Raw genomic sequence first — 22,635 nt, 5'->3', positions numbered from 1 at the left:
AAGAGAGGGCTGCCCACCAAAACTCACAGATCATGCAAGGGGGGCATTAATCAGAGACAACAAAGAGACCAAACCCTGAGGGAGCTGCAAAGCTCCACAGCGGAGATTGGAGTATCTGTCCATAAGAATACTTTAAGCCATAGACTCCACAGAGCTGGGCTTTATGGAAGAGTGGCCAGAAAAAAAGTCATTGCTTTAAGAAAAAAAATAAGTAAAACACGTTTGGTGTTCGCCAAAAGGCATATGGGAGACTCCCCAAACATATGGAAGAAGGTACTCTGGTCAGATGAGACTAAAATGTAGCTTTTTGGCCATCATTGAAAACGCTATGTCTGGTGTAAATTGAAAGAATAATGGATGGTGCTAAATACAGGGAAATTCTTGAGGGAAACCTGTTTCAGTCTTCCAGAGATTTGAGACTGTGACGGAGGTTCACCTTCCAGTAGAACAATGACCCTAAGCATACTGCTAAAGCAACACTCGAGTGGTTTAAGAGGAAACATTTAAATGTCTTGGAATGGCCTAGTCAAAGCCCAGACCTCCATCCAATTTGAATATGTGGTATGATTTAAAGATTGCTGGCCACCAGCGGAACCCATTCAACTTGAAGGAGCTGGAGCAGTTTTTAGTCAAATCGCAGTGGCTAGATGTGCCAAGTTTATAGAGACATACCCCAAGAGACTTGCAGCTGTAATTGCTGCAAAAGGGGGCTCTACAAAGTATTGACTTTGGGAGGGTGAATAGTTATACACGCTCAAGTTCAGTTTTTTTGTCTTATTTCTTGTTTTTTTCAAATTGGTAGGCATGTTGTGTAAATCAAATGATACAATTCCCCCCAAAATACATTTTTATTCCAGGTTGTAAGGCAACAAAATAGGAAAAATGCCAAGGGAGTGAATACTTTCGCAAGCCACTGTATCCTAACTTGTTGTAGGCTAATTTACAAGAATGAAACCATCAGTCAGGAATTTATTTTGCAATGATCATGGAAATGAAATAAATAATCAGAAATAGATTTCTAATTATTTTACAATGTAACTATCAAATTAATAGATTTTCGCTCTTCTCACGAACAGCCAATGATTGCATCTTCATATTTAGCTACCTGTTTTTTTCATGAATAAATCATTACATTTACATTTAACATTTCATCATACATTCCTTGTGAGAAAGCTAACTCTGTGCCTCCTCACTAGACCCATTTCACAGTATACATTGCGATATAACTGCTTGGTCACGTTACCTGTGTTTGATCAATTCTAAATAATTTCTAAACATTAAATATAAATTACAGAAGAGATGAGAAGTAAATACATTTACATTACATTTAAGTCATTTAGCAGACGCTCTTATCCAGAGCGACTTACAAATTGGAAAGTTCATACATATTCATCCTGGTCCCCCCATGGGAATTGAACCCTGGTCCCCCCGTGGGAATTGAACCCACAACCATGGCGTTGCAAGCGCCATGCTCTACCAACTGAGCCACACGGGACTTTTTAAATCAGAAAGTTTGTTAGTTATGTTGCTAGTCTAAATCTGTACTATTTTCTAGTCTAAAGCAGTACTAACAAATGTTTGTGTGAGATTGGTCTTGTGGCATGTGGAGGGGCATGGCCACCATGCATGCAGGTGACAATTAATTAAGGGACACTATGTTACTAATTGGGGGGAAAGAGTTCCTGCTCTAGTCCAGCTCTTTAAAAGTATTCTGTATATTTCTGTATCGTACAGGTTACTAAACTGTTATTGTAGAGTAGTTTATTTTGCTAAGTGTTTATAGGCTTAGTTTGACAAAGTGTATTCAAATACAAGTGCTTCCTGTCACCTGGTCTCTGCCAGGGTATATATGCTCGGGTGTAGAGCTTTATGGTAGTTGAAGATGGCCGCCTGGCTTGGCAGGGCCATCTATTCTGAGCCCGAGGGGCTAGTCAGACTGCTCTTCAGTCTTTCTATTCATTTGACTAGTTTTGAAAAAAGAATAAAAAGGGTTTATTATACACCGAGCCTGGTCCAGCATCTTGTTGGATAATTTGTATATTTTATAAATACCTGCTCCAAGAGCCTTAAAATAAAAAACATGCACTAGATATTCTGCATCCTCCCTTTCCTTGCTCACCAACACCAACCAGGGCAAGGAAGTGGCCTACCATCCACCCTTACTTTCCCTTTTTGCACAATGTTACTAGGCTACTTTTGCCTTGTGGCAATGCAATACTTCAACCACTGGAAACTATGCGTACGCATCGTCTAAGGTTTGCAGGAGGATAAGCACATTCACAGGTCAAGGGGCAGTTTTTATGAATGCCAACTTCTGTGTGAAAACTGGAGCATACATATTTTGTGCATACACAAGGTTTATAAACGAGGCCCATGGTCTGGAGCCTTAGAAACAAAAGCTGCATTGAAACAAATGCACACACTTCAAGAAAATGTCACCTCTCTGTAAACAAAGGAATTCATCAATAAATAAGTTGAACAGTTGTGGGGGAGAGAAAAAAACATGTACGAATTTAATATGTCCCTCTTGTTAAGAAACATTTTCAGAGGAAAAGAGCTGATGTCATGGATGAAGCCTGGGAAGAGCTAGATGGAGCAGGAGCAACAGTGCCATCTAGCAGGCCATTAGAAGGTACTGCAGCACAGACTACAGAATGAATCAGCAGTTTCATGTTTCATCTGTTTGCCAAGAGGACAGTAAACAGGGATAAATTTAACTCAGAGAGGAAATGCACCGAGAGGAGACAAACAGGTCGTGTTTTACATTTAACTCCCGCATCAGACCTTTACATATGCAGTTAATCCCTCATTAGGAGAACTCTTCTCACAATCCATACACCGTAGGATTCTCTGCTATCAGTACCAAAAGTATGCAGTCATAATCACTGTCAATTACACTCTTTCCTAGAATCGTCCCCTAGCCATGTGAGCCCCTTTCTTCCCCTTGCTCTTCAAACCCCTGTCTTACCAGCACTTCCCACTCCATGCACCAGCAACAAGATGTGTTTGTCCACCTGTCCCACTGGCCGAGCACCTTCCAGAGACGCCCGAGCACCTTCCAGAGATGACCGGGAGCCCTGGGGATAGGAAGAAAACACAGACACACACACAACATGCAGACACACGAACCTATGTCAGACCACTGTAGATATTTGACAGTGACATCGCACAATCCTCTCTAACCCAAGAGCAGGATACCACAGTTCTGGGAACAGCAGATCAATCATCTAGCGGTGACACCATCTCAGAGTCCTAATGGTTTCTCAGTGCCAAAGCTGCCTGCTCTTTATAGAGAAATACACTACGAGTGTGGTATGAGTTTACTATGAGACGACAAGAGTAGAGCCCTAATGGTTCTTCAAGTTGCTTGCTGTTCATATGAGAAAGTGTGCTACTGTACCGTGAGGTCCTCAGAGTAGAGCCCTAATGGTTCTTCAAGATGCTTGCTGTTCATATGAGAAAGTGTGCTAATGTACCGTGAGGTCCTCAGAGTAGAGCGGCTCCTGGCTCCGGGCGAGGCCGACGCAGCGAGACATGGGGTGCAGGTTGCCATCCAGGTCAGAGTATTTCCCTGTTTGGGACGTCTCAGAAAGTCTGTGAAGAATACAGATCATGGGAATATTCATAAGCAAGAATTGGCCTGCTCAATTCAATTCCTTCAATGAAAGTATTTGGGTGCAGGGTTGGATGCAGGAGAGAGGAGAGCCTATGAAGAGGTGGGACTGTTGTACAATGAGAGGGGAGGCAGCGGAGTTAGAACGAGGGGGGCACTAGGTGCTAACCTGAGGTAGAAGACTGATTTAGTGGAGCGCTCCTGATAGACAAACATGCTCTTCCTGTTGACCACACACATGGCGTTGAGCACTGACCGCAGAGCCTGGATAGCTGGGATATGGTGATGAGAAGAGAGTCATTCAACACAAATAAAGATACTGAGAAAATGATCTCAAATATACTCACACTGATTGTACTGAATCCATCATATTAAAATGTATTTTAAGTAAAGGAAGACCTATTCATTATCATTTCCACATCATTTTCATATGTATATTCATATTGGCATATTCAAAAGTATTTTTCAGGATCAAGGGGTTATTGTTAATGGTCATGAAGATATGAAGTCCTGCTCTGTTGGTGGTCTTTATTTTTCTGCATGCCCAAACACATTCTTGTCCTGTATTTTGCGAGTGTCACGGACTCACCCCGGGACACCCCCATGTTAGGCCCCATCTTGAGGCGAGGGTGGATGTGGATGACGGTGCTCCACACCACCTCACAGGCAAAGTGACCCGGGATGAACTGCATTGTGGCCGCTAGGTAGTCCCGTGGCTGGTAGCTCTCCTCTGCATTGTAATCTGTTGTGTGTACGTGTGTGTGTGTGTGTGAGAGTGAGTGAGTGAGTGAGTGAGTGAGTGAGTGAGTGAGTGAGGGAGGGAGGGAGGGAGGGAGAGAGCGAGAGAAAGAAAGAGACAAGAAAGAAAGAGACACGAGAAGATTAAAAAAGGAAAATAAAATAATTTACAAATAAATGTACCAACAGTTGCTGAGAGGAAAGGGGAGGGGGGGGGGGGGGGGGCGCATTTCAGCATGACGCCAGCCGAGAAAAGACACACAATTTGCTCTGGGAGCCACTTCCCTTCCACACTAACATTATGTTACTGGACTGCAGTCGCAAACAACAAGCCTTCTCTCTGATGCCTATCCCCTCTACAGGATCCAATTCATTTACACACACCGGAGCGGAAGAAAATCTGCCATATTAGAAAATAACAGTTGGTAATTCTGGCTTAACGGCTGCCATAAAATAGAAAATGAATCTAATGAGCGTTTCACACTGCTCCCGTCTCCGAGCATACTTCACTGGCCTGTCACTAATGCTCCTACCTGTAACCTTGAATACATTAGAGAGAGTGGGTGTGTTTGTGTGTGCTTCCTTCTCCATGGACCTGTATTGGATTGAGCTCTACTATCACTATGACAGTTGGGAGCTTGTGGGGCCAAGAAAGTGCAATCCAATACTAACTTGTGCACTGTACAACAACAAACCTGGTGCCACCAAAGGCGTGCATATGATGCACATGAAGTTTATACTTGCAAAAATGTCCTAAAATAGCCTTAGGTACTAGAATAGGGATGTTCCACACAAACTACGACTGTACATCCTTTTACCTTGGCTGTAGTCAATACCCCAAAACAGTTGTTGGATATTTATGTAAAGCAGGTTTAGAAAGTCGTTGAGTCTACATAAAAGCATGCATCATGGCTGTTTGTATTAGTGTGTGGTTGTGAGCGTCGCTGACTGACTGACCATCGGAGTTGGCCAGTCTCTGTCTGTACAGGGACTCATTCTTCCAGATGTCCTCTTCGCTCTCTGCCACCAGGAGCGAGTTACACACATGGCTGTCGTGGAGGTCCTGGAGTAGTAGACGCTGTGGAGAGACAGAAGAGACAGAACAGAGGGGCGAGACAGAAGAGAGGCGAGAGAGGAGAGTTAGTGCCTGTTCCAATATCCACACTAGCACACTACTTAGAATGCAAGCGTAATACGCTGCTTAGTTATAAGAGGTATGCTACTGTGGACATTTGAATGTAGCCTTAGAGGTTGAACAGCACCAACCAGACCGACAGAGGGAGGGAGGGTTAAAGGCTAGGACTGCACTTTAATGTTGCAACTTGCTATACAAGCAATAAAGTGGCAGATGTGTCTTGAAGGGCGAGAGCGTAACCTACCTTTTACAAACTATTTCTTAATGGAAAAGTGTTAATTAAGGTCAGAGGATCACAGTCATATAAAGGGGTGTAACCTACCTGATTGACTATACGGCAGATCTCCCCAATCTTCCTCACCACCATCTGATGCAGCCGTAAGTACTCTGGAACCTCCTCTTCTTCCTCCTCCTCCTTCTCCTCTACTCTGCCCTCCTTAGCTTCATTGAAGCTCCTGTACACAATATGCCATGATGGATTTGTATCTTACAGATCTGTCTTGCTAAATATATTTTATCTCAGTAGCTAGCTTTCCATCCAATTTGCGACAGATTTCCATGCAAATATTATCCGCATAAAAAAATGTGCAAGATGCGTGAAGAGGTAGCGCACATTTATTTTTAAATGCGCTAAAGTTCTAATGTACCGAATAAAAAAAAGTTAAGTTCACTGTGTTTCCATGGCATTTTCCACTCTCTCGATGATTTTGTCACAGAAACGGTTGTAAAAAATGGCAAACTTGCCCAATCTGGTTTTATAAAAAGATCCCACCATGTCGAACGAACACATTATCTGTTGACATTTCTGAAATTTAAACGACACTTCCTGTCAGTCAAAGCTGTTGTGATTTTGTTTTTAATACACCGTATGACTTTACTCGCATGGAAACGTGGTTAGTAAGAATAATATTGTATTTATGAAATGTATTTCCAAAAGGGTTCTCAAGAGCTAAATAATGGAAACATTATGGAACAATTATGTCATGTCAGATGGCATTCCGAAAAGTTCAAATAGATGAAGATGAGAACCAGTTATGAGCTGGATAAGTGTCCTGCCTAAGCCCCTCCCTCACCTAGACTGAGAGTACACCTCCACTCTGTCCTGGTGGATCTTAACGATGAGCCAGAAGTCAGGCATCAGAGGGGCCTGGGACTCCTGCTCATCCACAGTGGGGCTCTCACACTCAGAGTCACTGCTGCCACCGTCATAACCTGAAAATATACAGGTAGATGTGTTTTTTTTAATGTCCCGGAGATCAGTAATCATTAGAATTGGTATCATAATCATTATTATCATCATGGGCGTTACCAGCAGCATTATCATCATCATCATTATCATCATTGTGATGAAGATCATAATCCTTATCATCATCATTATGATTGTCATTGTGATAATCAACACTATAATCATCATCTTTGTCATCATCACTATAATGTCCATCTCTTACCCAGCATGTCAGAGTCCAGGCTGCCTTGACTGGAGACCACACTCTGGACTCGACTGGGCCTCAGCTTCCCGCTGCCTGTGGAAAGAAGGAGAGGAGTTCTATAGTCTCACGCCACAACACATTCACCTGAGTCAGCACAGCCCAAGGGCATGTTCGCTAGGGCACATATAAAATGAAAACAAAAAAATGTATTATTGAATGTACAGACAGTACCCAACTGTTTCACGGAGCATTCTTCAGGTTTGTGCCTACTGAACACAACCCAGGCCCAATCTAAACAACCCTCCCTAGCACTGACCACTCTCAAGAGCTCCACTATCCTAGACTCTCCGAGACATGACTGAGACCCTCAGGGCTTTCTCCTCCTCCCTTCTCCCCTATCCTGGCAGGGCCTATGAGTCTCCCCAAATCAGTGTTGGAACAAGTACCCCAGAGAGAAGAGAGTACGGGGAGGGGGGGGTCATCACATGTATTATTCTGTCTGTCTGTCAGCTCTGAGCTGAGCTGTGTGCTGCTCCCTGTTGATCTGGTGAGGAGAGGGAGAAAACAGCCTGGAGGTAGACACTCAGTAAAGCTGCAAGCTAAGCCAAGAGACTTGTGATGTTAGTGCTGCTGATGATTCACTCACTCACTCACACAGCACTCGCTCACTTCTCAATGGTTTATCATTGGTTTGTCAGTATCTGCTACACACAGCTAGCCTTGCAAGAGACACTCCACACAGAGGGTAGACGACAACACATCCGCCACACTGGCACCTAAGTCCCCTCCTGTACCTCCTGTTCACCCACAACTGAGTGGCCGCGCACGACTAACACCATCATTCATTTTGCAGACGACACGACGGTGGTAGGCCTGATCACCGACGATGATGAGACAGCCTATAAGTAGGAGGTCAGAGACCTGGTAGTGTGGTGTGAGGACAACAAGCTCTCCTCAACATCAGCAAGACAAAGGAGCTGATCGTGGACTACAGGAAATCCCATTCACTTCCTAGAGCTGTCTGCCTGGCCAAACTAAGCAATCGGGGGAGAAGGGCCTTGGTCTGGGAAGTGAGCAAGAACTCGATGATCACTCTGACAGAGCTCTAGAGTTGCTATGTGGAGATGGGAAACCCTTCCAGAAGGAAAACCATCCCTGCGGCACTCCACCAATCAGGCCTTTATGGCCGGACGGAAGCCAGTAAAAGGCACATGAAAGCCCGCTTGGAGTTTGCCAAAAGGCACCTAAAGACTCAGACCATGAGAAACAAGATTCTTTGGTCTAATGAAACCAAGACTGAACTCTTTGGCCTTAATGCCAAGCGTCACGCCTGGAGGAAACCTGGCACCATCCCTGTGGTGAAGTATGGTGGTGACAGCATCATGCTGTGGGGATGTTTTTCCGGGACTGGGAGACTAGTCAGGATCGAGGGAAAGATGAACAGAGCAAAGTACCGAGAGATCCTTGATGAAAACCTGCTCCAGAGCGCTCAGAACCTCAGACTGGGGTGAAGGTTCACCTTCCAACAGGACAAGGACCCTAAGCACAAGGCCAAAACAACGCAGTTGTGGCCCAGCCAGAGCCCAGACTTGAACCCGATCTAACATCTCTGGAGAGACCTAAAAATAGCTGTGCAGCAACACTCCCCATCCAACCTGATATCCAACCTGACAGCGCTTCAGAGGATCTGCAGAGAAGAATGGGAGAAACTCCCAAAATACAGGTGTGTCAAGCTTGTAGCGTCATACCCAAGAAGACTCTAGGCTGTAATCGCTGTTAAAGGTGTTTCAACAAAGTATTGAGTAAAAGGTCTGAATACTTATGTAAATGTGATATTTCATAAAAATAATTAGATTGATGAGGGGGGAAAAACGAATCAATTTTAGAAAAAGTCTGTAACCTAACAAAATGTGGAAAAGGTCAAGGGGTCTGAATAAGGCACTAAAGTATGTCAAAAAGATAATAAAACCTATATATATTTTTTATAATATAATCTTTAAGAACTAACAAATCACCAAAATAAAAGCTAAACAGAATAGAAAATTACAACAATGAAATTAGCATCATTAATTTTGTTATTGTGTTTGAGCAAAACACAGCATTATACATGTGTGTTGTGGAAAACTACAATGTTGTTGATCCATCCTCAGTTTTCTCCTATCACAGCCATTAAACTCTAACTGTTTGACAGTCATCATTAGCCTTATGGTGAAATCCCTGAGCGGTTTCTTTCCTTTCCGGCAACTGAGTTGGGAAGGATGCCTGCATCTTTTTAGTAGCTGGGTGTAGTGATACAACTTCACCTTGGAGGAGGTGATATTCAATGTCTGCTTTTTTATTTTTACTCATCTACCAATACGTGCCCTTCTTTGTGAGACATTGGAAAACCTCCCTGGTCGTTGTGGTTGAATCTGTGTTTGAAATAAACCACTCGACAGAGGGACCTTACAGATGTGTGTACGGTATGTGTAGGTATGCACTAGACGACCAGTTCTTATAGCCTTTAGCCGTGCCCTTCTCCTACTCCTCCTCTGGTGATGTAGAGGTTAACCCAGGCCCTGTAGCCACCAGTACTACACCTATTCCCCAGGCGCTCTCATTTGTTGACTTCTATAACCGTAAAAGCCTTAGTTTCATGCATGTTAACATCAGAAGCCTCCTCCCCAAGTTTTTTTTTTTCACTGCTGTAGCACACTACGCCAACCCTGATGTCCTTAAGCATCTCCAATCCAAAATTAAATCTAGAAACGGCTTCCTATTTCACAACAAGCCTCCTTCACTCATGCTGCCAAGCAAACCCTCGTAAAACTGACTATTCTACCGATCCTTGACTTCGGCAATGTCATTTACAAAATAGCTTCCAACACTCTATTCAGCAAATTGGATGCAGTCTATCACAGTGCCATCTGTTTTGTCTCCAAAGCCCCATATACTACCCACCACTTCGACCTAGTTGGGAAGTAGTTGGGAAGAGATTTTCGATGTACCCATTCCATGGCACATGGTTTATGAATTGATACGCAAAACAACGCCGGATTCAAAACGTCTAATTTTTCTATTTAAATTACTATACAAAATTCTTGCAACTAATAGAATGTTATATATATGGGGGATACAATCTTCCCAGCTCTGCAGATTCTGCTGTGAGGAGGCAGAGTCATTAGATCATTTATTTTGGTAGTGTCCATATGTAGCTCGTTTTTGGTCCAGGAATGGCTGAAGAATTGTAACATTTGCCTAGAACTAACGCTACAGATAGCAATACTGGGGGATTTGAAAAGCCATAGTCAATCAATCAATAATATAATAATTCTTTTAGCAAAAAAATATATTTTTAAATTTACAATCTGTAGAAGCTATGAGAATAGGAAGGTTCAAATCTTTTGTGAATCATCACAGCACGGTTGAAAAATATATGGCAAATAAAAATCCGAAATGGATGATGTTGGAAGATAGATGGGAAGGGTTGAATGGAGCTGAAGGGTGGGACTAATAACAAGATAAACAATGTAAAGCATATGGGATCTGTAAAATGTATATAGGTTCGGAACTTTTGTGAAATAGCACAGTTACAAATAGAAATCAACCTGGATGGACATCAGAAATAGAGGAAGGACTAAGAACAAACAAGAGAGAACTATTGTAGTAGAATGTGTCTGTAAAATGTGTATAAGATGTATAAATTGAAGGTAAAAGCAGAAGTGTTTATTAGTTTACTCCAATTGGGGGATCGGTGGTAGGGTTTGCGGGGAATAATAATAAAGGTATATTCTTTTAAAAAGTATGTATGTCCATATAGGTATGTGTATGTATATGTATATATGTGTATATGTATGCATACGTGTATGGATATATATATTTACCCCAAAAATATGGGGGATTGGAAATGATGCAGACAATTACATTGGAAGCAACATTCTTTCCGCAATATTAAGCTGATCCACCCCTTTAAAAAATATGTAAAATAAATAAATACATCTGGAAATGGCTTCCTATTTCGCAACAAAGCCTCCTTCACTCATGCTGCCAAGCAAACCCTCGTAAAACTGACTATCCTACCGATCCTTGACTTCGGCAATGTCATTTACAAAATAGCTTCCAACACTCTATTCAGCAAATTGGACGCAGTCTATCACAGTGCCATCTGTTTTGTCACCAAAGCCCCATATACTATCCACCACTGCGACCGGTATGCTCTCGTTGGCAAGTACCCGCTACATATTCGTCGCCAAACCAACTGGCTCCAGGTCATCTATAAGTCTTTGCTAGGTAAAGCCCCACCTTATCTCAGCTCACTGGTCACCATAGCAACACCCACCCGTAGTACACGCTCCAGCAGGCATATTTCACTGGTCATCCCCAAAGCCAACACCTGCTTTGTCCACCTTTCCTTCCAGTTCTCTGCTGCCAATAACTGGAACGAATTGCAAAAATCACTGAGGCTAGAGACTTAGATCTCCCTCTATAACTTTAAGCATCAGCTGTCAGAGCAGCTTACCAATCACTGCACCTGTACACAGCCCATCTGTAAATAACTCACCCAACTACCTCATCCCCATATTGCTTTTTTGCACCCCAGTATCTCTACTTGCACATCATCATCTGCACATCTATCACTCCAGTGTTGATGCTAAATTGTAATTATTTTGCCACTATGGCCAATTTATTGTTTTACCACTCTAATCTTACTACATTTTCACACACTGTATATAGATTTTTTTATTCTGTTATTGTCTGTACGTTTGTTTATGCCATGTGTAACTCTGCGTAGTTGTTTGTGTCGCACTGCTTTGCTTTATCTTGGCCAGGTCGCAGTTGTAAATGATAACTTGTTCTCAACTGGCCTACCTGGTTAAATAAAGGTGAAATGTATATTTTTAAATGTGTAGGTAGTCATTCAAAAATCATGTTAAACACAAAGTGAGTCAATCCAACTTATTACATGACTTGTTAAGCACATTTTTCCTCTTGAACTTATTTAGACTTGTCATAACAAAGAGGTTGAATACTTTTCGGCAAAAGACAGTGTAAGTTTATTGTGTATTGCTATTTGAACTGTATTGATGTAGGGTGGTACTATTGACATGTGGCCGAGAATATTTTGGACATTAAGGCCTTTGTTTTGGCTATGAACCCCCCCTCCCCCCCCCCCAACCCCCCACACACACTCCCCCCTTCCATACCCTCTGCACTCCTCCACTGGGAGGTAATACAGATTATTGCAAATCCTCTAATGTTGATGACTGGGTTCTTTCTTGTAAATTGCTTCTACGAAGTCGCCGTTAAATTGCTCTGCCATTATTATTATTATATGAGGTATTATTGGTTGGGTTACCCCTGTGCTGTGATGTGTGTTTTATATGGTGTGTCTTATCTTTTCTCTCCGCTGGCTATCTGGCAAACAGGCTACACTCTAGGCAGTCTTTTCTGCTGATGTGTGCGTCTGGTAGTAGTACTCTCTCTATCCTACCATTTTTCTTTCGGCAGGATTAATACCTGCCTTGTGCCCGAACAAAATCTTTATCTTCACCCCTCTCTAACAATACCGATACAGAATTGGCGCCCAAACAGGGACTTGAAGAGAAGCACCCATGACACCACCCACACAAAGTTGTATCATGTCTTTTGTTGGCACCCCATACTGTGCCAATGTGGACACACCTAATGGTAATCATGACCGGGAAAGGAATCGATGGTGTAATGGAGTTGGAAAGCACTGGCCCTTATCCTCAGGCTTCTGGCTCACCTATAACTTCTCCACTATTACCCTCCCCTCAACCTCTTCCTGTTACCCTGCCCAGACAGACTGGGAGAGGTGTCTCTGTGCTCACTGGACAAATGGAACAACAATGGACACACACCAATCATAGTTTGACAATGCAGGAAAATGCCATTCGCAAACTAAGTGAAAGTGTGGAGGCTCATCAGAAAGATGTGCAGTGGATGGCTCACCTCCCCCGTCAAATGGAGGAAACCAACAACAAACTATTCAGATACAGAAATATTTACAAGATTCTCTGAAACAGGATATTCAAGGAAAAATGCAAAGTTTCAAAACACAAATAGAAACTAACCATCATCTAGTCATTACCTATCTTGAGGAGGAACAAAAACAGAAAGCAGAGGAGTCAGCCTCTGATGTGAAGGGAGTGTGTTCTTATCTGAAAGAGGTTATGGCGGACAATTCTCTCACAGGGGAACTACGATTTTTGATTGAACAGACTCAAAAAGGATACATTTAATGAGATGGAAAAAGCACAGAATGTCACAGATCTTGAACTGGAAGAGCTACACCAGGAGGTAATGCAGTGTTTTTCCCTTCTGGACAAATCCTCTGCACTTCCCTCAGGCTCTGCCATTAAGAGAATAGGAACAGGTAGCACTACAAAAACCCCTCTTAAGAAACTGTTAAACAGAACTCCGGTTTCCCCAAGACCCCTTGCCACTATCATGCCTCCTCTAGAGAGCTCCCTCCCTATCAAACTACTTTTCCCCACTTTTGGCAGCACAGATCCACTGTTTTTCTTATCTAAGTGTAATGATTTCCTTTCTATCCGGCCCCTTACTGACTTGGAGGTTATTGACACCCTCCTCAGTGTTCTCCATGGTACAGCAAGAGCCTGGTGGGATATAGCCCGTGAACATGTGTCATCCTGGGAGGAGTTTCAAAAAATTATTCCTCTCAGCCTTCCTCTCAGAGGACTATGAGGATGAACTGGCAGAACGGGTTCGTAACAGAGTCCAGGGTGAAGCAAAGCCAATACGGGACTTTGCCTTCTATCGAGTTCTATGTAAGAGATGGAAGACTGACATTACTGAGAAAGAGATGGTCAAACTCATTCTTAAGAACATGGTTCCCCGTTTTGCCAGTCAACTTTCGGGAACATGTGCAGAATGTGGATGATCTGGTGCGTCTTGGGACTCAGTTTGAGAAGGACTGGAAGCACCACCTCCAAACTCAAAACTCTGTTCCCTTATCCCAGTATACCCATAACTCTCCTGGGGCTAAACCGTCTCAGCTATTTGTGCCCAAGATCCAAGACAAAAGTTCAGTGATGTGCTGGAGGTTGACCCCTCTATGGCCAGCGTCGGGATTCAGGAAGAGGTCAGAAAATCGACAGTCTAGACAGGAGTGGTGGCTTTCATACAATCTGGTCGGCCTTAATGCCCACCGTGAAGCCTTTAGACAGCACAACTGGCTATCTTATTCCTATTCCGCAACAACTATTGGTTCCTCTGACTGTTAAGAACTGGAGAAGGAAGGCCATAATCGGCACAGGAGCAACTTACACCCTGATGCAAGAAGCCCTGTGCGAAACATAGCATTACCTCATGAGGAGCTTTGAACCTGGGAGGAAGGGCCATTGTACTTGGCCAATGGAGAACCTACCACTCCCTTGGGCTGGATTGATATGACAATAAAGCTGCATGATGAGACTATTAACCTTCCTGTGGCTATTCTTTCAGATCCGAGCCTTGCATTTGCTCTAGTCCTTGGCCTGGACTTCCTGTCCTTCAGTGGACTGACCATCTCGATGTCCAAACCATCCTATCGGCTGCGCTCTGAACATTCCCAGCCTCATCCATTTCGACTTGGAAATGCACTGATTTCAGACTGGAGCCTGCTACCTTATTCAGAGTGCTGGCTAGATCAAGTTGAAGACAATGACAAAAAAAGAGAAAATACAAAGAAGAGACAAAGACAAAAACAAGTTCCACCAGTACAGCCGTACCCCCCCTTCTATTCGAGAGTAACAGCAAACCTGACGCTGATTTCTACATCAAACAAGCTGTGGAACAGGCATGTCTGTCAGGACGAGAGGTGGCAGCTCTCCCAGATGTTGGAGATGAACAGTGAGCTCTGTACTCTTACAACCGTCTTCAAACACAAAATCTATACCCGGCACGAAGTCCCCATTAAGCAGCGTCCCTACAGGCTGTCCCCTGCCAAACTTCCAAATCTCAATGAACAGCTCAAAAGCATGTTGGAGAATGGAATTGTGGAACCTTCTTTTTCCAGATGGGTTTCTCCGGTTGTCCTGATTCCAAAGACAGATGGTGGATATCGATTCTGTGTACAGGAAGCCAAAAGCCATAACAGAAAGCGATGCCTACCCTCTACCAAACATTCTCTGGCAGGAGCATCTATTTTCAGTAATCTGGATCTGAACAGTGTATATTGGCAGGTGGCAATGGATCCCGCAAGTCAGGACATGACTGCCTTTGTCACCCTTGCTGGTTTGTACTCCTTCAAAGTCATGCATTTTGGTTCGAAGAATGCTCCAGCAACCTTCCAAATGTTGATGGAGACTGTCTTGGGAGATCTGAGGGGAAGAAATTGTCTTGTGTATCTGGATGACATCATACTCTACTCCTACTCTGTCGCGGATCATCTGCAAGACATACGGTCCATCTTCGACAGACTAAAGGCTGCAGGTTTGACCTTGAAGAAGTGTCATTTCTGTTTGCCAGAACTCAAGTTCCTTGGTCATGTGGTTAATGCTGAAGGTATCCATGCAGATCCAGACAAATTTGCATCAGTGCAGGAATTCCTAATTCCCACATCCCTCAAGGCTGTTCAGCGCTTCCTGGGTATGGCTGGATGGTACCACAGGTTTGTGACTGACTTTTCAAAAGGTCACCGAACCACTCAACCACCTTAAGAAGAAGGCTGTGAAATTCCAATGGACCCCTGCATGCCAAAGCACATTTGAAGCACTCAAAAACAGTCTCATCACTCCTCCAGTGCTTGGACATCCTAATCTGAATGCTGATTTCATCGTGTACATGGATGCAAGTCAAACAGGATATGGAGCAGTCTTGGCTCAACAAACAGGTCCTGGAACAGAAGAAGTTCTTGCCTATGCAAGTCTCACCCTTAATTCAGCCGAGAGGAATTATTCAACGACTGAAAGGGAGTGCCTTGCGGTGGTCTGGGATTTGGAGAAATGGAACTACTACTTGGAGTCGAAGGTCTTCACCATTGTCACAGACCACTCTGCTCTGCAGTGGGTTCTAGCATCTGGCAAGACCAACAGCTGTCTTATTTGCTGGTCGAGCAGACTTCAGAGGTTTGACTTCATCATTGAGTATCGCAAAGGAAAATAGAATGTTGTACCAGATGCCCTTTTTTAGATTATAGAGACTGCCAATGTTTGTTCTCCATTGTGCAGCACTTACACTACCGCTGTCACCACTTCGCCGAAGTCGGTTTCTCTCCTTGTTCGGGCGGCGTTCGGCGGTCGACGTCGCCGGTCTTCTAGCCATCGCCGATCAACGTTTCATTTTCCATTTGTTTTGTCTTGTCTTCCTGCACACCTGGTTTACATCTCCTACTAATTAACATGTGTATTTAACCCTCTGTTCCCTCCATGTCTGTGTGGGGTATTGTTTATTGTCAAAGTTGGAACGCTTCCTGCTGGTTTGTGCCGGGTTTTGTTCTACCAGTACCGTGGCAGCCGGTACTTTGTTTTTGGGTTTTGTACTTTAGCTGCCTCACTTGTTCTGTGGGTATTTGTTTTGTGACGCGGTTGCGATCTGTATTATGATTGCCTAAGTAAAGTACATTGTCCATTCATCTCTGCTCTCCTGCGCCTGACTTCCATGCACCAACTACACCCACCGTTGTCAACCGCTAAGTGTCTGGATGATTCCTTCCCTCTGGATGATGAGTATGTGTGGAGAGCACAGCAGAATGACGCCGCCATAATGGCGATTCACAAGAGCCTGTCTGAAGAAGACTTGAAGAGTCGCTTCAATGAGAAGTTCAGCATAATTCGGAATAAAGTGTATCAAAACTCCAAGAGGAGATGGAACACACAACACCCATTACCGCATCTTTATCCCCTCTACATTGAGTGACCAGATGATCCAAGCTTTTCATGCCAACCCCATGAGTGGCCATCTTGGAGTTTTTAAGACTTACCGAAGATTACAGGAGGTGGCTTACTGGCCAGGCATGTGGGTTGATACCAAGAAGTTTGTACAACTGTGTGAAGTCTGGCAGAAATACAAACCAGACATTGGCAGACCTGCTGTGAAACTGCAGCAGACCACGGTGAACCATCCCAATGAAATGCTGGGAATTGACCTCATGGGATATTTTCCTCCCAGCCGGGGGACCCGGAAAGAATTTTTACTGGTGGTAGTGGACTACTACACACACTGGGTGGAGTTGTTTCCACTCTGCAGAGCCACTGCATCTGCCATTGCTCTAATTCTGCGAAGGGAATTCTTTACCAGATTCAAGACTCCAGACCAATTTCTCTCTGACCCGAGGTCTGCAGTTCATATCAGGAATCTACAAAGAGCTCTGTACCTACTGGGGTGTAGTTGCCAAGCTGACCACAGCCTACCATCCTCAGACCAATCTGACCGAGAGGGTAAACCGAAACCTGAAGGGGATGATTGCTTCATTTGTGGGGGATCAGCACACAATGTGGGATCAGCATCTTCCTGTGTTTCACTTATTGTGAATTGCTATTTGAACTGTATTGATGTGGGGTGGTACTATTGACATGTGGCCGAGAAGACTTTGGACATTTTAAGGCCTTTGTTTTGTCTATGAACACCTCCCCTGTTGCACTTTGTTAAAAAAAATGTATCCCTACTGAACACCACCCAACAATGCAGCTGGAACTAAAGGTACTTGATATAGTCTGGGTCTAGAGAAAGGGACACTCACTGTGGGTGGTGGACTGCACCGACTCGGCCAGGCTGACTGTGGAGGGGGTCTTGGGGGGCGAGGTGTATTCTGAGGAACGGTCGGTGCTAGTGCTGGGCTGGAGCTGAGGGGTGCTGGCCTGGCCGCCGTCCCCTGTAGTGGTAGAGGTAGAGGTGGAGGTGGAGCCCACGGAGCTCAGCCGAGGTCTTATCTCCTCTCCTCCTCTGCCCACAGAGCTCAGTCGGGGTCGACTGGTGGAGGCACCAACAGAACTCAACCGGGGGCTGTCACCCGCGGCAGTGGAGGTAGCACCAACTGAACTCAAGCGGGGTCTAGGGCCCTCCTCTGAGTCAGCTCGGGATGGTTTGATTGGGGTGTCGCTGCGCTCCTGGGCTGAGTAACTCGCAGATTCATTAACAGCCCCGACAGTAGACTTCTTCTCTTCTCCCTGAACCTTAAGGTACATAAAATAATTAATTCAGTTTAAATTCATACACATTCCTCCATTTATTAATCCATTCATTTATTCATACATTCATAAATATTTCATTTATTCATAAAAATAAATTGAAATATAAGAGACCTTAATCCGGCTGGAAGGACCATGAAAGAGGATGCTTGGAAATAAACTAGTTGGTCAGGTTGAAACTCCCCCTCCCCCCAAAAGTTTGACAAACCTCACTGTCTGGCTCCACCCTCGCCACCTCTGCTTCGTGGTCAGGTCTTCTTCCTGGTGTGCCATGAATGGACGGAGCCCTGACGCTGTCGTCCACATCAGGACAGTGATTGGATGGCTGTGAGTTCCGTCCAATCATGGAGTTCCACCCCGCCTCCCCAGGGTTGACAGTGCTCTCAGACAGCCTCTTAGCAGCCTGGATCCTCTGGGGGTGGAGTCTACTCAGAGACATATAGTAGAAGTTGTCTTGCTCTCCATTCAGAAGATAACCTGAGAATGACATCCTACGGAACTCCTGTGGATGGGAAGATTCAAGGGTGAGGGTCAGTACCAATTTTCCTCATTGAAAAGCAAATCGTCAGAGTAGCACTTGGGTATGCAACATGTAAGGTTCCTGACAATGTGAAAAACGAATTGACCCCACTAGAAAAAAGGGCCAAAACTCATCTTTGCTATGAAAGAAAAACAGTTCTCCCTGTGACCGCTTCTGGTCAGCCTCCCACCATACCTCTTTGAACTTCTCCAGGGACTGCTCAGGGCCGAAGACAAACTGCAGAGGAACGACCTCACAGTGGCACCGTGGTCGCCCGCCTGAGCGAAACACGTGATCCGCCACCTTCTGTAGCATGGACGAGCGGATAACCCGGGAGAGACGCAGCGCTGACACAATCTCGTCCTCCAAGAGCCAACGGATCTACAGCGACAGGAGAGGGAGAGGTGAGTGAATGGGCCTGAAATGTGTAGCTCAGTGACAGGGTGAATTCCTGCTATTTAGTGGTCGACTAGCTCAAAGTCAAATCAATATCAATATGAAGTTCCAAGATCGAGATGAAATTCAAAAGTAATTCACACATGTGAGCTCTCACATTTTTCAACATGTTTTTTTACAAAAGGATAGATAAATGTAGATTTTTCGGCAGGTAAATATGCAGGATGCTACCCTCCACAGCATGGCCTTCGCTCCAGATCAAAACTTCAAACCTACAACCTAATTTTGACAAATTAAAGCTATACGAAGGGTGCTCTAGCAAACAAACAGCAGAGACCAGAGGACACCATTCCAACCTGGAACTGAGTGAGTAGTGTTTGGTATGATGCTATTTTTAAAGCCAAGAAGTAAAAAGAAAAAGAAAAAGAAAGCACATTACAAGGATATATTTTACATTATGGGGACTGAATGTTTAGTTAAGGCTCCCAAGCTTGCAAGGACAGACCAGATACAAATTCAATTAGCACTACGGTGTGAAGTAAAAGGTGTCGAGGCCTTTTGGCCCAACAAGTGGCAGGAGTCTTTGAAGCGTCCTCTGAAGACCCCTCCTGCTGTTCAAAGACCATTCACTGGCATTTTCTACAAGAAATCTGCCTCCAGAAATAAATAAAAGCGTGTGACACCTACTCCCGTTGCCTGCTGCACTGCAACTTGGATTCCACCTGGAAATCTGTTCACCGTCTGCCCTGGCTTGTCTCCCCGTCTGGTACAAGTACCGCCACCACACTCCCCCCTCTCTCCCGAGCTTTCGCTCGCCTCCAGCACGTACACACTGTTGGGGCGAGTGACTCTGAACGTACAATGGCTAGCCCCAAGTCGTTATATATTAGATTTTTTTCTTGTGCATGTTGCTATTTGCCTCATGACTCCTGCATACTTTGTTGACTACAAACTTTCTTTACCCAAGCATGGGACAGACTGTTTGTTCCCACACTCGGGACTCTGACTCTCTATTGGTTACACAGACTTTTGGCCTCCCATCCTATTCTAACCACCTCTCGCTTTATTTTCATGTTACCTGATGAAATTGCTGTACAATATGATGTTGTTGCCATCTGATGCACATTCAGATGATATAAATCAGCACTGCAGAGCTCTCCCTGTCCTCTGCCGTGCCTTGACTGTATTACTGTTGATGATATCTGAAAATGTGCCTGATCACCCTGGCCCATCTACTGTTGCTAGCCCCAATTCTGACTTGTGCTCTGATATCTGCTTCACTGATTTCTGCTCTCGTAAAATCCTGGCTTTTCTGCACGTTAAGATTAGAAGCTTATTACCTAAAATGGATCAATTGTAAGTGTGGGTTCACAGCTACAATCCAGATGTGTTGGTCATTACTGACACGTGGTTAAGGAAGAGTGTTTTGAATACTGGTGTTAACCTTTCTGGTTATAAGCTTTTTCGGCAAGACAGATCTTCCAAAGGTGGGGGAGTGGCAATCTTTACCAAGAATCACCTTCAGTGGTCGGTTGTCTCCGCCAAGTCTGTCCCCAAACAATTTGATTTGCTGGTTTTAAGCATTAAACTTTCAAATAGCTCTTTGTTGACTGTTGTTGGGTGCTATTGTCCTCCATCACCACCGGCCTGTACCCTACCTGCCCTAAGCTCTCTCCTCGCCCCTTACACTAAGTCTGAATTTGTCCTAATAGGTGACCTAAACTGGGACATGCTTAAACCACTTGACCAAGTCCAAACGCAATGGGACTCTCTAAATCTTTCTCAGATTATTACCAATCCCACAAGGTATGACTCCAAACACCCAGAAAAGGCTACTCTCCTTGCTGTTATCCTCACAAATAATCCTGATAGATATCAGTCTGGTGTTTTCTGTAATGACCTTAGTGATCACTGTTGTACAGCTGAACAGTGAAAAGACCTGTCCTGACTTGTAATAGACGCTTGCTAAAAAACTTTAATGAGCAAGCCTTCCTTCATGAACTGGCCTCTGTAAAATGGTATAGAATCAGCTTGATCCCCTCTGTCAAAGACGCTTGAACCTTATTTTTTGATATTTCAGTGGTATTGTTAACAAACACGCCCCCATAAAGAAAATGAGAATTAAAAACAGGTTCAGCCCTTGGTTCGACCGTGATCTTGCAGAGTTAATCCACCTCAAGAACTGTATTTGGTGAAAGGCTCGACACACGCATACTCAGGCTGGCTGGCTCTCGTTCAGGCAAATGAGAAATAAGTGCACTCACGCTATCCGGAAGCCCAAAGTGAGTTACTTTAAGGAGCAGTTCTCTCTCTGTGGGTCTAACCCTAAAGAAGTTCTGGAAAACGGTTAAAGACCTGGAGAATAAACCCTCTTCCTCACAGCTGCCCATGTCCGTTAATGTTGATGATGTGGTTGTTACTGACAAGAAGCACATGGCTGAGCTCTTTAATCACCACGTCAGGATTCCTATATGACTCAGCCATGCCTGCTTGCCCATCCAACATGTCCTCATCTCCCACCCCTTCTAATGAGACTATCCCCGATACTTCTCCCTTTTTTTCCCCTGCCCCACTACAAAGTTTCTCCCTGCAGGCAGTCACTTAGTCCGAGGTGCTAAAGGAGCTCCTTAAACTTGACCCCCCAAAAAAACATCTGGGTCAGATGGTTTAGACCCTTTCTTCTTTAAGGTTGCTGCCCCTATCATCACCAAGCCTGTCTCTCCTTTCTGGGGAGGTTCTCATTGCTTCGAAGGCAGCCACAGTTCGTCCTTTATCAATCTGATCCTAACTGTTATAGGCCTATTTCTATTTTGCCCTGTTTATCAAAAGTGTTGGAAAAACTTGTCAATAATAAACTGACTGGCTTTCTTGATGTCTATAGTATTCTCTCTGGCATGCAATCTGCTTTCCGCTCAGGTTATGGATATGTCACTGCAACCTAAAAGGTCCTCAATGATGTCACCATTGCCCTTGATTCGAAGCAATATTGTACTGCTATTTTTATTGCCTTGGCCAAAGCTTTTGATATGGTAGACCATTCCATTCTTGTGGGCCGGCTAAGGAGTAACAGTGTCTATAAGGGGTCTTTGGCCTGGTTTGCTAACTACCTCTCTCAAAGAGTGCAGTGTATATAGTCAGAACATCTGCTATCTCAGCCATTCCTGTCACCATGGGAATACCCCAAGGCTTGATCCTAGGCCCTACACTCTTCTCAATTTACATCAACAACATAGCTCAGGCAGTAGGAAGCTTTCTCATCCATTTATATGCAGATGATACAGTCTTATACTCAGCTGGCCCCTCCCTGTATATTGTGTTAAACGCTCTACAACAAAGCTTTCTTAGTGTCCAACAAGCTTTCTCTGCCCTTAACCTTGTTCTGAACACCTCCAAAACAAAGGTCATGTAGTCTGGTAAGAAGAATGCCCCTCCTACCACAGGTGTTATTACTACCTCTGATGGTTGAGAGCTTGAGGTAGTCACCTCATACAAGTACTTGGGAGTATGGCTAGACGGTACACTGTCCTTCTCTCAGCACATATCAAAGCTGCAGGCTAAAGTTACATCTAGACTTGGTTTCCTCCTTCACCCCAGCTGCCAAATTTACCCTGATTCAGATGACCATCCTACCCATGCTAGATTACGGAGACATAATTTATAGATCGGCAGGT

General features: G+C 44.3%; 1 protein-coding gene across 6 annotated transcripts in view; it reads right to left on the bottom strand.

Moving 5' to 3' along the window:
* Positions 1–22,635, bottom strand: part of LOC129855459 (KICSTOR complex protein SZT2-like) — a 110,108-nt gene that overhangs the window by 46,199 nt on the left and 41,274 nt on the right. For all 6 annotated transcript variants that reach the window (XM_055923131.1, XM_055923132.1, XM_055923134.1 and 3 more), the window contains 11 exons: positions 18,764–18,949; positions 18,257–18,550; positions 17,601–18,033; positions 6,935–7,009; positions 6,560–6,698; positions 5,809–5,941; positions 5,309–5,429; positions 4,203–4,355; positions 3,783–3,885; positions 3,477–3,594; positions 2,969–3,077 (listed from right to left, as the gene is read on the bottom strand). In XM_055923131.1, coding sequence (XP_055779106.1) covers positions 2,969–3,077; positions 3,477–3,594; positions 3,783–3,885; positions 4,203–4,355; positions 5,309–5,429; positions 5,809–5,941; positions 6,560–6,698; positions 6,935–7,009; positions 17,601–18,033; positions 18,257–18,550; positions 18,764–18,949 — 1,864 coding nt within the window. The remainder of the gene's footprint in view (positions 1–2,968; positions 3,078–3,476; positions 3,595–3,782; positions 3,886–4,202; positions 4,356–5,308; positions 5,430–5,808; positions 5,942–6,559; positions 6,699–6,934; positions 7,010–17,600; positions 18,034–18,256; positions 18,551–18,763; positions 18,950–22,635) is intronic.

This window comes from Salvelinus fontinalis, chromosome 5 (assembly GCF_029448725.1).
Source record: "Salvelinus fontinalis isolate EN_2023a chromosome 5, ASM2944872v1, whole genome shotgun sequence".
NCBI classification, from domain to species: domain Eukaryota; kingdom Metazoa; phylum Chordata; class Actinopteri; order Salmoniformes; family Salmonidae; genus Salvelinus; species Salvelinus fontinalis.
This window is presented reverse-complemented; position numbering and strand designations above follow the sequence as displayed.